The 16,050-nt window shown below is 36.9% G+C and overlaps 1 protein-coding gene across 27 annotated transcripts in view; it reads right to left on the reverse strand.

The window, feature by feature from the left end:
* Positions 1–2,984: 2,984 nt before the first annotated feature.
* The window catches only part of MAP2 (microtubule associated protein 2), a 260,296-nt gene continuing 247,230 nt past the window's right edge, over positions 2,985–16,050 (reverse strand). For 21 of the 27 annotated variants that reach the window (XM_087949428.1, XM_087949430.1, XM_087949429.1 and 18 more), the window contains 4 exons: positions 13,720–13,812; positions 12,505–12,586; positions 9,186–9,298; positions 2,985–7,606 (listed from right to left, as the gene is read on the reverse strand). In XM_087949428.1, the coding sequence (XP_087805554.1) occupies positions 7,391–7,606; positions 9,186–9,298; positions 12,505–12,586; positions 13,720–13,812 (504 nt within the window). In that variant the 3' untranslated portion in view covers positions 2,985–7,390. The remainder of the gene's footprint in view (positions 7,607–9,185; positions 9,299–12,504; positions 12,587–13,719; positions 13,813–16,050) is intronic. The other 6 variants (XM_087949450.1, XM_087949449.1, XM_087949445.1 and 3 more) reach the window with 1 other exon arrangement.

Raw genomic sequence — 16,050 nt, forward strand, 5'->3', positions numbered from 1 at the left:
ATCCACGCCATACATTCGACTGATCGAGTGCCCAGTTCCAGGTACATCGGAGCAAAACCAACACAAGGAGGAAGACCCAGAAGTTTTCTAAGAAATACAGCCTGAGTTCTTTCAATACAATCCTTGAAGCCCCGTATCCCGGGATGCTGACTTCATTTTCCAGCAGGACTTGGCACCTGTCCACACTGCAAAAAGCACCAAAACCTGGTTCAATGACTGTGGGATTACTGTGCTTGATTGGCCAACAAGCTCGCTTGACCTGAACCCCATAGAGAATCTATGGAGCATTGCCAAGAGAAAGATGAGAGACATGAGACCGAACAATGCAGAAGAGCTGAAGGCCGCTAATGAAGCATCCTGGTCTTCCACAACACCTCAGCAGTGCCACAGGCTGATAGCTTCCATGCCATGCTGCATTGAGGCAGTAATTGCTGCAAAAGGGGCCCAAACCAAGTACTGAGTACATATGCATGCTTATACTTCTCAGAGGTCCTATATTGTTCTATGTACAATCCTTGTTTTATTGATTGCATGTAATATTCTAATTTTCTGAGATTGTGGATTTGGGGTTGTCATGAGCTGTAAAACATAATAATCTCAATTATAACAAATCACAGCTTGAACTATCTTGCTTTGCATGTAATGAGTCTATCTCATATATTAGTTTCACCTTTTAAGTTGCATTACTGAAATAAATGAACTTTTGCACAATATTCTAATTTTTCAAGTTTCACCTGTACGGCTGTTAAAGGATTTAAACATAAAGGTAAAGGAAGCTGTAACTGTGTTTGAGGATAATGCTGCTTGCATTAAAATGGCAACAGGTGACAGAGTGAAAACTAGAAGTAAGCATGTGGTCATTAAATATTGTAATATAAGAGAAGCCATCAAATATAGCTTGCTTCACTGTTCTTCAGAAGACAATCTGGCAGATATAATGACCAAGCCATTGAGTGGAGTGCACCATGGGAAGAATATTAAGTTATTCAGTTTTATGTCTATTCTAGTCATAAAGGGAGGAGTGTCAGTATGTAAGAAATTATGAGCTGGGATATCCATAACAAGTCAGCCAATGGGAACTGTTTGGTGACTAAGAAGCAGGATCAGTTGTGAGCCATGTCAGACAACTCGGTACCTGGGTGTGGCTTAGATTGACTGATTTGTATATATATGAGTTGGTTTGTTCTTGCAATCTTTTGCTTCTGTGATTATGACTTCTGGATTCTGAGTTTGGTTCTGGCTTCTGCTGCATGGGTATTGTATACATGCATCATACTTTATACACTGCTCAAAAAAATAAAGGGAACACAAAAATAAGACATCCTAGATCTGAATGAATGAAATATTCTTATTAAATACTTTGTTCATTACATAGTTGAATGTGCTGACAAGAAAATCACACAAAAATTATTAATGGAAATCAAATTTAGCAACCCATGGAGGTCTGGATTTGGAGTTACACTCAAAATTAAAGTGGAAAAAAACACTACAGGCTGATCCAACTTTGATGTAATGTCCTTAAAACAAGTCAAAATGAGGCTCAGTAGTGTGTGTGGCCTCCACATGCCTGTATGACGTCCCTACAACGCCTGGGCGTGCTTCTGATGAGGTGGCGGATGGTCTCCTGAGGGATCTCCTCCCACTCCTGGACTAAAGCATCCCCCAACTCATGGACAGTCTGTGGTGCAATGTGGCGTTGATGGATGGAGCGAGACATGATGTCCCAGATGTGCTCAATTGGATTCAGATCTGGGGAATGGGCAGGCCAGTCCATAGCATCAATGCCTTTGTCTTGCAGGAACTGCTGACACACTCCAGCCACATGAGGTCTAGCATTGTCGTGCATTAGGAGGAACCCAGAGCCAATCGCACCAGCATATGGTCTCACAAGGGGTCTGAGGATCTCATCTCGGTACCTAATGGCAGTCAGGCTACCTCTGGCGAGCACATGGAGGGCTGTATGGCCTCCTAAAGAAATGCCACCCCACACTATTACTGACCCACTGCCAAACCGGTCATGCTGGAGGATGTTGCAGGCAGCAGAATGTTATCCACAGCGTCTCCAGACCCTGTCATGTCTGTCACATGTGCTCAGTGTGAACCTGCTTTCATCTGTGAAGAGCACAGGACGCCAGTGGCGAATTTGCCAATCTTGGTGTTCTCTGGCAAATGCCAAACATCCTGCATGGTGTTGGGCTGTAAGCACAACCCCCACCTGTGGACTTCAGGCCCTCATACCACCCTCATGGAGTCTGTTTCTGACCGTTTGAGCAGCCACATGCACATTTGTGGCCCACTGGAGGTCATTTTGCAGGGCTCTGGCAGTGCTCCTCCTGTCCCTCCTTGCACAAAGGCGGGGGTAGCGGTCCTGATGCTGGGTTGTTGCCCTCCTACAGCCTCCTCCACATATCCTGATGTACTGGTCTGTCTCCTAGTAGCGCCTCCATGCTCTGGACACTACGCTGACAGACCCAGCAAACCTTCTTGCCACAGCTCGCATTGATGTGCCATCCTGGATGAGCTGCACTACCTGAGCCACTTGTGTGGGTTGTACACTCTGTCTCATGCTACGACTAGAGTGAAAACACTGCCAGCATTCAAAAGTGACCAAACCATCAGCCAGAAAGCATAGGAACTGAGAAGTGGTCTGTGGTCACCACCTGCAGAACCACTCCTTTATTGGGGATGTCTTGCTAACTGCCTATGCTTTCCACCTGTTGTCTATTCCATTTGCACAACAGCATGTGAAATTGATTGTCAATCAGTGTTACTACCTAAGTGGACAGTTTGAATTCACAGAAGTGTGATTGACTTGGAGTTACATTGTGTTGTTTAAGTGTTCCCTTTATTTTTTTGAGCAGTGTATTATTGTATAAAAAGAGGTTTCTTCTATAAATGAATCCTGCTGAATTTATTATTTGTGTGCTGGTTGGATTGCTGAAAACTCTGACATAATGGAGAAACAGAAACTTGGAATGCAAGCAAGTTGATGACAAGCGATTTTATTTTGCAAAACAATCACTATACAGCAACAAATACAACTGCAAGTTGGATTGAAAAACATGAACTACCTACCACCAGTCATTCAAGAAATGCCTCTTTTATGATAACAGGCTCTAGAATTGCCAGAAACAAAAGAATTCCACAGGCTTTCTCACAGCTTACACTATATCTTAAAAGAGAAAGAGAGAGAAAGGAAAAATCCCAGCACTCTGAAAATTATTTTGTATTTCTCTTTGCTAAAGTTGAAGTGATTGCTAGATTTGTCCTTACCAGATATGCAAAATAATCGTTTTTATATAAGGAACTTTGCTTGATTATTTTATTAGTAGTGATCAATACAGTCTCCTCTAAATTGTGCTGATGCTGATTTCCTGGGGTTCCCCCCCCCAACAATATAGAAGCAATTTGCTATTTTTTTCCCAGTAACCATTTCAAGAATTGTTTAGATAAAAAAAAGAAGCTGTTGATGACCAGCCAACTTTGCACAGTAGTCTTCTTGAGGCCCAGCAACTCCCATTTCCCCCATTCTAGGGAGCAGCAATACTGTATTCAGTATGTGTTGTGTTGCATTCAGATGTCCATCATAAATCCCAAGCCTGCATTTATCTGATAATTTGGTCTACTATTTCACTCTTAATATATTTGGAAGGAATTTTAGTGCCTAGTAAAATAGAAAAACCCCTAGTATGTCTGTTGTGACAATACATATTGGTCCTTCTTGCATATTCTCTTGGCAAAGAGATTCATTTGCAAATAGCCAGAAGAAGGGGAAGTTGTAATTATAAATGTACATCATGTAGGGTGTGTGTATGTGTGCACAGGTACACACACACACATTTACACATGTACCATTCAGTAAGCATGGTTACTGCTGGCTTGGGCCAGAGTTGATAGGAACAGCTTCCACACCCTTTTCTGTACCCTTTATGTAGTGAGAAGCTCATCAATGTGTGACAACTGGCTTTGTTAGCTGCTACCAAACAGCTGATCAGTGTATTAGGCATTGCAGTGCTACTCTCCTCTTATCTGGCTTGCAAAATTCCAGAAAATTTAATGATCAATTCTGGCAAACTGGTACGCCAGCTGCAGCATATCACTGCCTCAGTATCTAGGTTCATACAACATTACAGTATTGTAGGCAGAAGAGAGAGGGGATCCTGCCTTGTTATGGGTTAGCTTTAATACATTGTTTTGGTTATAGACTTTTCCCTCAAATTTGCTGTGAATTGCTAAATAGATTATTATACTTGACCACAGAGCTTACTAGTCAAAGTTATTGTGTCATGCCTTAACAACTTTTAATTATTTTTTAATAGGGTACAAACAAAGAATTTCTGCAGAGATGATCCAATGTTTTGTGTGACCATGTCCCTTAAAGAGCTTACATTGTGTCATTAGTTTTTAAATCAAGCCTATGGTTGGCAGTTAAAGTTTCAGTGGGATTACTAACTAGGCAATGCCCGCTATTGTCCTCAGTAAAAATCTAGAGTCCTGTAACATAGTACATGCATTTCTTATATTATAGCATGGTCCCCTTTTGGCTCTCCAACTTGTATAAGTTCCTCAACTTCTGCTATTCTTTCTATGGAAAGACAAATATGATTACAAGGACTTAGCTTCAAGATAAGATAAAACTGCAACATGGAATTAACGACTTTGGACACGTATGCTTGGTAAGCAACTTTATCATCTAGAATGTGTTTATATCTCAAAAAAGCAGATTACAAAATAGTCACAGATTAAACACTGTTCTGACTGGCTGACACTTAGCATTGTCCACCTCAGGCTCAGTTGAGCCTTGGATCCTCTTTTCTCCAAGATTGAAAAAAGACATAAAAACTCAGAGGCTTCTGCAAGAACCACAGCACAGAGTCCGAGTGACAACATTTCATTAAAAATACTGCTGTTTTTGACTTTTGACTTTTTTTTAAAGCAGCGGCATAGAGCCCACAGCAAGATTGGCTCTCTTGTTCTGATCCAGCAGGGGTATTCTTGCATCTGTAATCAATATTGTGTTTAAACTTCGTAGAGTTATTCCAAATATCATAGCAATCACAGACCAAAACAGTCCTCTTGACTGCAGGCTAAATTTAAAAGAAAAAGCCTACATGACTGCATTATAAGCAGTAGGATCTTAACATGAGGCAGCTTCTAAGATATAACCTACCAGGCTATTTATGCATTAGTCTATCCTCATATTATCTGAACAAGTATACAGGTATACTTGTTTCCATTCATTTACAAATAACAGCTTGACATTAAAGGCTCTATTTTAAAATTAGGATCCAATTTAATCCTATAGCTATTACAAAACAATTCCAGAGAAGTGCACAGAATCACATTTGTGCACCTAATAAATTCATCTAATGAGAGCCAGCTCCATGCATCTTATGAGATTGTATGCAGTGATAAATTTGTTAGCTTTTATGAGCCTCTTGTTTGTTTGCATTGTTGATGTTTTTCTTTGAAAATAATTGAAGCATCATTCTTGAGACACACTAGGTAAATTAAAATGTTTAAGAGGTAGCCCTTGTCCAACAGCTTCCAACACACAAAGCCATCCTAATGAACCATTTACATACAGGTCAGCTTGAGAACATGCAAATGTAATATAGGTGATTTTAAGGAAAATGCCATAAAACTGCAGGGTAAAATAGGGAACAATTATCACATAGTCAAAACTAGCATATATTACATGAGTAGACGGTGGTCCACTTATGCATCACATTACCAGACCATCTTGCGTATCTTTTTAATTTCCATGTAGTAATGGTGGAAATCCCATACATTCCAAGTTAAGTGCCTTTTCTCTTATTAGAAACACTGTCATATACTTTTTATATTGTTTCTGAAGTTTATCAGTCCATCATCTTGGTTATCCTACCTAGGGAGCTTACATATCAGGAATCAATATATGTAATGAATGCAACTCTCCAGAGCCTTGTTCTACTGAGGTGTCCAAGTACATCAATGCAAAGATGAAATTTGTAGAAATAGAATAACTTCTGAGAAGACTCCTTGTTGTTTCTTGGAATTTCAACTTTAGCAAAAGAAAAAATGAATAATTTAAAAATATCACTTGTACTTCAGTGTTTTTTAACATAGGAAAAATCATTATTCTAAATGATATTTTTAAAATATTGAATTCAAAACTAGAGTTTTGGAGAGAGAGGGATGGCAGGAAGGCAGGAAAACAGGAAGAAAGGAGGAAAGATAAGTAAGACATAAAATCAGTAATGGCAAAGAAAACAAAGATAGGTAGAAAGAAAGAAGACGTTTTCCAGTATCACAGAAGAGACTCGCATCTGGCACTAAAACAGGGTTACATTTTGAGATGTTACAGAAAGCAATTTCATGCTAAACAATCTTTTTTTTTTTGTATTTGTAAAAGGTTGAATAGGGAAATAATATCCCTGCTAACATCTACTTTTACAGACCTAAAATTGCAACACCAAAGGGTGCAAGAGACACAGATACTGTGAATAAAGGATTAGAATATTCAAGTATGAGGGGGTATCACAAATGGATATATATATATATATATATATATATATATATATATATATATATATATATATATATATATCTGTATCAAACAGATGGGAGAGGACATGAAACCAGTAGTGAAGACACAAACCTAGATGCTTAACTAATATTCTAATCTGACATAACTCCATAGCTTAATTTCGGTAACTGTTTTAAAAAAGAAAAAAATGTTGCTTCCCCAGTACAGCTCATGATTTTCCCCCGCTACTTACTTAATTATTAGTTAAATAATTTATTGTAATCAGCTATACACTGACATAATCATCCAACTTCCACAACATTAATAACTTAATTACCTCTTTCTTCTACCCATGTATATAAAATAACCCCACCCTTTCTGAAGTGTTGATATCAGTATATTTGCCCTTCTGCATGGTCCACAAACTCTCCTGTTTAAATTAACCTGTTGATAAATTACAAGTGGAGATGCTTCTTAATTCCATCCATCAACAAACCGGTCAAATAAGCAACTTAAGGGATTGAACAAGGCTCTTCAAAAAGTAGTGGATGGCCTTCAGGCACATGGAAGGTCAAAATGCATTGTTATTACAGTACATACTCCATGCAAGACAGAGCAGAGCAACAATAATTGTCCAATGTAATATACTGCAATTGTACCCATAGAAAAGCCAAAATCTTCCTGCTGTAATTGGAAATCAGGCCAGTTTCTGCATCTATATGGATCTTTCCCCCAGTTTTTATTTTATGATTACTACAGTCTTGGGATGTGACTTAATTTTAGACATAGTAAAGAATGAATGTTAACACCTGCTCAGAGCCCATTCCTGGCAAGAAATCATGCCTAAATATTGTAACTTCAAACACTGCTAACAAAGCAAATTCATAAGCCCTGTTTAGCGAGGGCTGCAGTAACATCTTCAGCCAGGGTGGCAAGTTGAGGAGATTCAAGCAGGTTGATACTGCCGGAAGAGGACACGTTGCTGAGCCTCCGAGGGGAAGCCACACTTGATCGGCCAGGAGACTGGGTGATGATTTCAGCGCCATGGTCCACACGGGCCCTTGCATGCTCTCGGAAATTGAGTTTCTGGCTGTCAATCTGTGCAAGGAAGAAAGGTACAAAAATAAAATGCAGGAACTATAGAGGTGTGAAGCTCCCCTGAGACCAATTTCACTTTATTTTCCTTGGAAAAATTTTCTCAATATTTTCTTGGGTGGCAATCTTTCCTGGTCAAACTTTTAAAAGCAGATTATAATTGTGTCCTTTGCCCAGTCTCTTTATGAAGATGTCCTAATTTCATCACCAGAAATCTCCCACTGCAGAACTGTCCACAGTCATTTCATATTTCTCTTTAAATAAATTTAAATGAAAATGAAGATATGTCTAAGTATCTAGTGGGAAATGTTGCAGTATAAGTTTAGTTTTGTTGATCAGGACTTTCCAAATTAATTGAACGACAGATTCATTCCTGACAGATTCCCTGGGCTAAAATACTTTTTTTAAAAGATAATTTGTATTCTTTGGGCATTCTGTATACTCCTTTTTAAAATATTGAAACGTTGATTTAAATAATATTTTAACTTTTTTTGTTTAAATCATAAAACAAATACTCCAGTTAGTCCAGCAAATACAATGTAGTTAATGAGAACCATATAGTTCAGCTTTGTAGAGATCAAAAAAGCAATGAGGTTCATATGAACATAAAAAATAAATAAGTAAAAATGTTCCCCTCCACATCCGGGGAGATTTAAGAGGGGCAAGTAAATCAATTTCTGTTAAAATTCTGTATTTAACATATGTTTTTTTTTAAAAAAATAGAAATATTCAAAAAAGAATTGTAATGATTTCAGGAACAAAAAAGAAACTGTCAAACCTGACTCGACTCCATAGTTGCCTGTACCTATTGCTTTTGCTCACAGCTTTGTCAAACAGTGATGGGGTGAGGGGAGGGTGTGAATTCCTAAGGGTGGAGAGAGGCCGTGGAATACAAGTGAACTGTCTGTTGCCAGAAAGACGTTATCTAACAAGGCCAAGTAATTAAGAACGTTTTTGACCAAAGGAGACAGCTTTTCCCAAAGCAAAAGAATTGAATTCTATTGGTGAACTATGAACTGTGGGTGGGCCATAACGGAAAAGGGGAGTTAGCTATGTAGGTTTTCACAGGAAAAATCCCAGAACTGACTTTGCTTCTGCCGTGACTAGATGGATTTTTCAATAAAGCTACTCTTGGTTAACCTAAAGAGCTGGGAGTTTCTTTTTTTTGAATATGCCAATTGGGACAGTTGACAGAAACAAAATCAAACATGCAATGAAGATAAAGTCTGAAAGTTTTTGTACATAAACCAGTGGTAACAGTGTAAAGTCTTGACTTCAGAGAGGAAGCAGGAAATCTCTGGAGCTTGGATATGGCATAAAGATGGGATTTTCACCCTTGGGAATCTCCCTGCTCTTGCAAGTCTCCTCTGAAGGAAGAGCTAAGCATTAACTCAAGCCTCATGGGGGACACTATGAGGTAGTAGCAATCTCTATCTCTGTGTAAATCATTGTCATTTTTACCTGTAGGACTCTGAAGAACTCCAGAATATTAAATAACTCCAAAATATTAAATAAAAGAATAGATAATCCATTAAATTAATATATTGACAAGCTGTCAAGTCTATAACCCTTGATGTCTTACCTTGATATTACCTCCTCCAGGCACATGGTGAGCATTATCAAGTGACCCAACCTTGGCTTGGGCCTTTTCTTTAAAATCCAGTTTCACACTTTCGATTTTCACTCGACCCCCTCCTATAAGTTATGAGGGAAGGAAAAATACTTTAAAAGAGCACAGTTCTTCTGGATCTAGGATTTAAATAGTATTTAAACCTACTGTGTAACTGATTATTATGCACATCAAACAGAAAAAAAAATCATTTAGTATATGATGAGAACAAGACAAAAGAGAAATAAATATATACACACACTCCACATAATTGTAGACAAAAGTTTTATAGCAGTGGGCCTTATGACTGGAAAATAGGGCTATTATTAACTAAAATGAGATATATCTGCCATGAAAATGGAATCTGAGATATATAGGAATTGGTGAATTTTCACAATTTGTATAACACACTAAATCAGTTGGTGGTTTGATTTACTGCACTCTAATCCCAGGCCATGGGTTTCATTGTGGTTAATAAGGAAAACCTTACCTACGTATTATAGCAATGGCTTGGTTAAGACTATGTGACCTTTGCCATACTTCAGCATGTCATTTAACTTCAGCCACCATAAAATTGAAGTGCTTCTGCAGCACTGCCTCTACAGCTTCTGGGTATTTTTGGAGTACACCTCCTTGCAACCACACTAGGTTGCTATGATCCTGATTGGACTAGTCCAGGGGTCTCCAACCTTAGCAACTTTAAGCACAGCTGGCTGAGGAATTCTGGGAGTTGAAGTCCACAAGTCTTAAAGTTGCCATGGTTGGAAACCCCTGGACTAGGCTGTTCTCTGTTAACAAAAAGCAGGAACAGTGAATTGGCCAATTACCTCCCAGATGGCCAGGACACCAGTGAAAGATCTTTGCTCGGAATGATTTTGGATAACATATGCTTAGTTCCATTTAAACATTGTTTGGAAAACACCCAGAAAAAAATAGTGGGAAACACTCATGACAAGCATCTGTCCTTCCTTTTAAAAGAACTGCAGTATAGCCATTTTTAAAATAATTTTTCTTTGAATATTTTAGTATTTTACTGCTATGAAAGATATTCTTCCTACAAGTTGTTTTATATACAATGCTAGCAATGCAACTAATGTAACTTTCAGGAGAAACAGATTCCCCCACCCCCACCCCTGAAATTAAGAAAGCAAAATTCTCATGTAAACTATATAGTTAGTTTTATACTTCGATCATAATCTAAATTTTATCATTAAAATACAAGAGATTAATAATGAGTTTGTGTAAACAAACCGCTGCACTAATAGATGATTTTTCTGTACTGTGAAAATAAAATTATGCAGTTTCTTTATTGGTCTTCAATAATTCCAGGTTTCAAAGAGGTTCTCTGCCAAGATGAAAGAATGGTGATGTTAGGCTATGCACTGCATCAGTTTTTAACACAAAAAGTTGCCTTTGTGGTTCCCGGAAAAAGTGTGGCTGCTTTAAAAGCAATTTCAAACAGGAGTTCCGTTAGTGCCCCTCAATACTCTGAATCACTGGTTTCTTACCTTGATTCAACCACCTTTACATAGTAATCTATTTACTTTGTGGGGGGGGGAGTCCCTTTAACTCTACCCTTAATCACTTTGGGAAAGACATCAGCTCCATTTTTCTTGGAATGACTGAGAAAACATCTAAGTTAAATAGTAAGGGGTGTGTGTGTGTATATATACCCCATACTATTTAACTTAGATGTGTTCTCAGTTATTCCAAGAAGAATGTATATATGCAAGTTGCTAGGGTTGGGGAGTCATTCACCACTAACACTGGAAAACTAAACAGGGTGGTGTATCAACATCTCCAGTTTTGATGTGGTCCCAGTAACTTGTTGGGAAATGATGATTCTGAATAGACTGTGTGTATATATTTATGTCTCTGTTCAAACAACTCTTTGTTTTGGTTACCAGTCTGTAACCTTGGTTGTTTCCCATATTCCTCTTAGCTTCCCAACTCAGTATAAAGTGCCAGCTTTAACATATAAAGGCCTTTACAGTTTGGTTCCAGGTGATGTGCAGGGCCACTTCTCTCCCATTCACAGCCACTTGAATTCTGCCAAGAGAAGCAGCTGACTGTCTTCCATTTTGGGGAGGATAGATAGGAGCCTAGAGGCATCCCCCCCCACCCCCAGAACGCTACCTACATGAGATTTAACCTTAGACTGTCTACTATTGACCTCACCCCCTTCCTAAAGAGGCCTGCATAAGCGCACCAATCATGCCTACCGTCCCTGTCCTATTTTTATTTTTCTTATAAGTATCTATCTCATGTATTCAAAACTATATTTATTCTTATATCTGTATCTTGTAAGCGATTGACAAATCAAATAAATACGAAAATACTAAATAGATTCAGTTGTGTCCAACTTTAACTGTCCTCCAGAAATAGCTGAAGATGGAGTATTTCAGGAGAGCACTGAGGTGTTAATGCCAGGTATTGGTTTGGGGTATCTGTGTACTATATTTTTTAACTATTAACTATTTAACTTTAACTAAGCCATTAAGACTACTTACATGTGCCCCATGATATAAATAAGATGATTCGTTGATTGATAGATAGATATATAGAGATAGATAGATAGATAGATAGATAGATAGATAGATAGATAGATAGATGGATAATTTACAGTTTAAATCACTGCAATACTAAATATATGCAATATGTATGTTTTTAGTGTTAGAAGATGTAGAACCAATTACTTCATGTTGGTTTATCTATTTTAAAAGGATTGGTAAATTTGATTCCAATGATTTATCTGCAATTACCTGGTTTTACTAGAAAAGGGAAATTTCCTTAAAAAAAAAAACTTGTGAATATCCCTACCAGGTATATTGTTTATATGATTTTCTCAGCACACATTTGACCAGTAGTCAACCTTTCTCTAATTTAGTTCCATGTATTCAATGATGTAATGCAGGACATAATTCAGGAAACAGTGTAAAAGTTTCACAATCATAAATTCCTCAGAGAATGCACTGAGAAGTAGTTATGACCAATCTACTCCCTCGAGGCTTTTTGTTATGAGTTTCTCTTGTGCTGTTCATCTTCTTCCCACCTTATTTATGTGGCTGTGGTGATAGATAGGCTTTGCTAGAGACCTCTTTCTCTTCTTCCTCCTACCCTGCCATGTAGCAATGGCAACAGACCAGATATTAGGGAAATGGAGGATGCAGTTTCCCCCCATAATCCAGACATGATTTTGAAATCAGAGTGCCTAGAAATGAAACTGTAAAAGTTTACCAAAATGCTGGAGTTTACAGAATTCCATTTCCCCTCTGGAAAATCTTAGCATTACCTGGCCTATGACGGATATTCTTCAGGGAACCACATTTAGAAGTCACATGACTCAAGTCTATCTTCTTGGTTACAATTTGCACCTGTTTAAAATATACAAAATATATGTATGTTTATAGAGAGCTATAGATACAGAAAAATATGCATTTTATATATGTAGGAAGAAGACAAAAATAGAAAAGGTAAGTATCAAGTTTGAAAAATGCACAATACATGAAAGTAATAATGGGAAAAAGAAAGGAATGATATCCAGGTTAATACAGCAAACATCCCATTGGCAGAGTAAATTAGTGGAATCATTTAAAAATCTCTTTCAGTAATAAGTAAGGTTATTAATCAGGAAAGTGAGATTATTTTTAAAGATGAAGGTAAGATTTGCCTCAGTGCTGTGTGTTGAAGTGTGTCTTTTAAAGCTTCTATTTTCCTTACATAATCAAGGATGTTTATTTTCATTGCCCGACTTTCTGTTCAGGACAATTTTCTCTTCCTAGGTTATTTCATAAACTTCCTTAGCTTCTGAGAAATATTATTGGAAATATTGTCTTATAATTTTGACATGTCAAAAATGTCAAAATATTTAAGAGGTGTTTACTAGATTGCTTGGAATAAGTTTGTTGAAAGGATAAAACCATACAATTGGATAAATAACTCCTAAGATAGCCCTATGTAGGAGTCAAGCATCTCCTATTGTGAAGTGAAATCATCTTATAAGGAGTTAACATGTATTGTTCAGTGGCTATGAATGCCATCTGGTAAGATTAGGACCAATGGGTGATCAATCCATTTCTCTTACCTTTGAATCAGTAACAATACACCTGAAATTTTTATCAAGTAATGGTGATTTTCTGTTGACATCATTCAGAACTCAAGACTTGTAAAACACTTTTTTCCCCATTTTGCTTTCAAACTTTGATTAATGATGGAGTTCAGAAGAACCACAGCAATACGTCATTACATCAGTGCTTGTAGAACAGGATGCTTTGTGAAGAAAACCTGGCTCTTGTCCTTCTGAGTGAAATTAAGACTTTCTGATTTTTTTGGGGGGGAAGGGATATACCACTCAGCACACAAAGCTGATGCATTACTAGACCAAGTTAATGTGTGAAGCTTTAGCAAGAAGAGAAGCAATCTTGGTAGAGGATTAAAGAGCTAGTTCTTATAGCATGGGTTCTCCACAGTTACCTGGAGAACAATGTAAGGTACTAACTCTACTTACATTTCCTCCCCCTGCTGAATGATTGATGTTATCTCTTGAACCACATCTGGATTGAACATCGTTAAAATCAATCTTCTTGTTTAAAATCCTAACCTAAAAGGAATTGGAGGTTATCTTACTATTAAGCATATTCTTTGGTTTTTATGATCCTGAAAATCAGGGTGCAAAACTATACTGTAAGGTCTGGCTTTGCACGATTGCAGGCTAACCAACCAGCATCTTGTACAAATCTACTATCTTCCTCAAACATGGTCCATATAGTTATATATACTGTGTACATCTCAAAATCAGTTGCTGGAATATGTGAACAAAGAATAATCACATTAATTAATGAACAACATATCACTATATTATTGCTATTCACTATAAAATGTCATGATACAACAATAATGGGCAGCTTTATGTCATGTTTTTATATGAATAAACTTGTATGGAAGATGGAACACAAGACACACTCAGAGTCGGCCCAGAAGACAGAAAGATTTGTTCAGGAAAATTTTAGTTTACAAAAATGTGCAACAGTATCAAAATGAAGAGTCAGAAGAAGACATCACAAATGATGATTCCCTGAATGTTCCTATGCGAGCTGCATGAGGAATGCTGCTCTACTGGAAAAACATCAGGATATGCCACAATACTTCCCAATGATGGCCTGCCCAATTTTGTGGAAAAATGTAAAAATCTTGGGAATTGTTATCCTTAGGTTGTTGTTGTTGTTGTTGTTGTTGTTATTATTATTATTATTATTATTATTATTATTATTATTATTATTATTATTATTTTTAATTTTTAGTACAACAAAAATCAATGTGTGAACAGTGTGGTTCCATTTTGATACAAATATGACAATATTCCTCTTACATTTTGATACAAATATGACAATATTCCTCTTACTTAATATAATTGACAATTTTTCAAATTAATACATATAATTATTAAATTATCAATCTTAATTATTCAATATTACAGTATGTTATTTTTATGTGAATCTCTATATTCTTAACCTCACTCCTTTTACTACCAATTATATATTAATAATCAATTTCTATTATCTATCCCCTTATTAATTTCTGAGTATGCCACTATTATATGTAAAAAAGAAAAATTCCCCTTTCTAGTCACATTTTAATACAAATACAATAATTCATCATTCTTACATTTAACAATTTATACAATTCTAATAATATTATATTTTTATTAAATGTTGCCTTTCATTGTCTTCTATAATACTTCACAATGTTTTGCTTTTCTATTTTAACCATCATCTCTTACTCGCATTAAAGCTTTAGTTTTTTTGCTTCTTAGCTTGTCTCCCATATTCCTCTCTTATATTTCCATTTCTAGCTACCACTTTTTGACCTTTCCTCTTAAACATTTCTTCCTTCTCTATTATGTTCCATTGTCTCATTTCCAAGTTATCTACTCTCACCCCTATCTTCCTCCCAAAGGTTTCTCTTTGCAATTCCAATTCCTGTTTTATTATTACTCTCCCCTTGGTTTAGATCAATCATTATATTTATATCCTTTTTATTTTTAGTTCCTCTTTCAGTTGGCTCCTCCTCTTCCTGGTCCTCCTGCTTTCTTCTTATCATTTGTATCTCAATTTCCAGCTTTGTGTCCATGTTTTGTATTTAATTCAAAATGTTCTCAAATCCTCTTGCCAGTGTATATTTTATTTCCTGAAAATCCAACGCAATTTCTTTACAAATTTCACTCCTCTCTGTTCTTGTTTCTTTTATTTCTTCCCAGCCAATTGTCCAACTGTCCGTTATCCAAATCAAAGCCACTTTTCAAGCTAAAAAAACAATGTTAAATATCCAAGGATCTTTATGTCCCGAAATTAATCAATCTAATCTTTTAAATGGTCCAAGGGTGAAATCTTCATACATCCCTTTTCAAGGGTCTTTCAATAATAAAATTCTCACTTTTAATTGTCATTCTTTGCTTGTTGCATTTTGAAGCATTTTGTCAAATTGACTGGCCATGTGGTAATGGAGACTGATCAGGTGTTTTAGCCAGTATCCATGCAGTTTGTCCAGGCCAGGTGCATTCCAGTTCTTGACCTTCTTTACTTGTTTTGCAACTATATGTTATTACAATATTCTGCATTTTGTTTTGTATTGCTTGTTTTTTAATATCTTTAATCCAGGAGGCAGTTTTGTTGTGTTCCACTGGGTTTTCCCACAGTTCTTTCCAAAACTTCAAAGTTTTTTCTTTACATGGGTGAACAGTAGTTTGGACTCGATTTTCATCCGGTGACCGGTAAAAGAGGGTTGGTTTTTTCTGAACTGGACATTTTCACAATATTGTTTTATTCGTCCTTGGTATCTT

Source organism: Notechis scutatus, chromosome 1, assembly GCF_049901735.1.
Source record: "Notechis scutatus isolate UNSWTSFEM ecotype Mainland chromosome 1, rNotScu1.2, whole genome shotgun sequence".
Lineage (NCBI taxonomy): Eukaryota > Metazoa > Chordata > Lepidosauria > Squamata > Elapidae > Notechis > Notechis scutatus.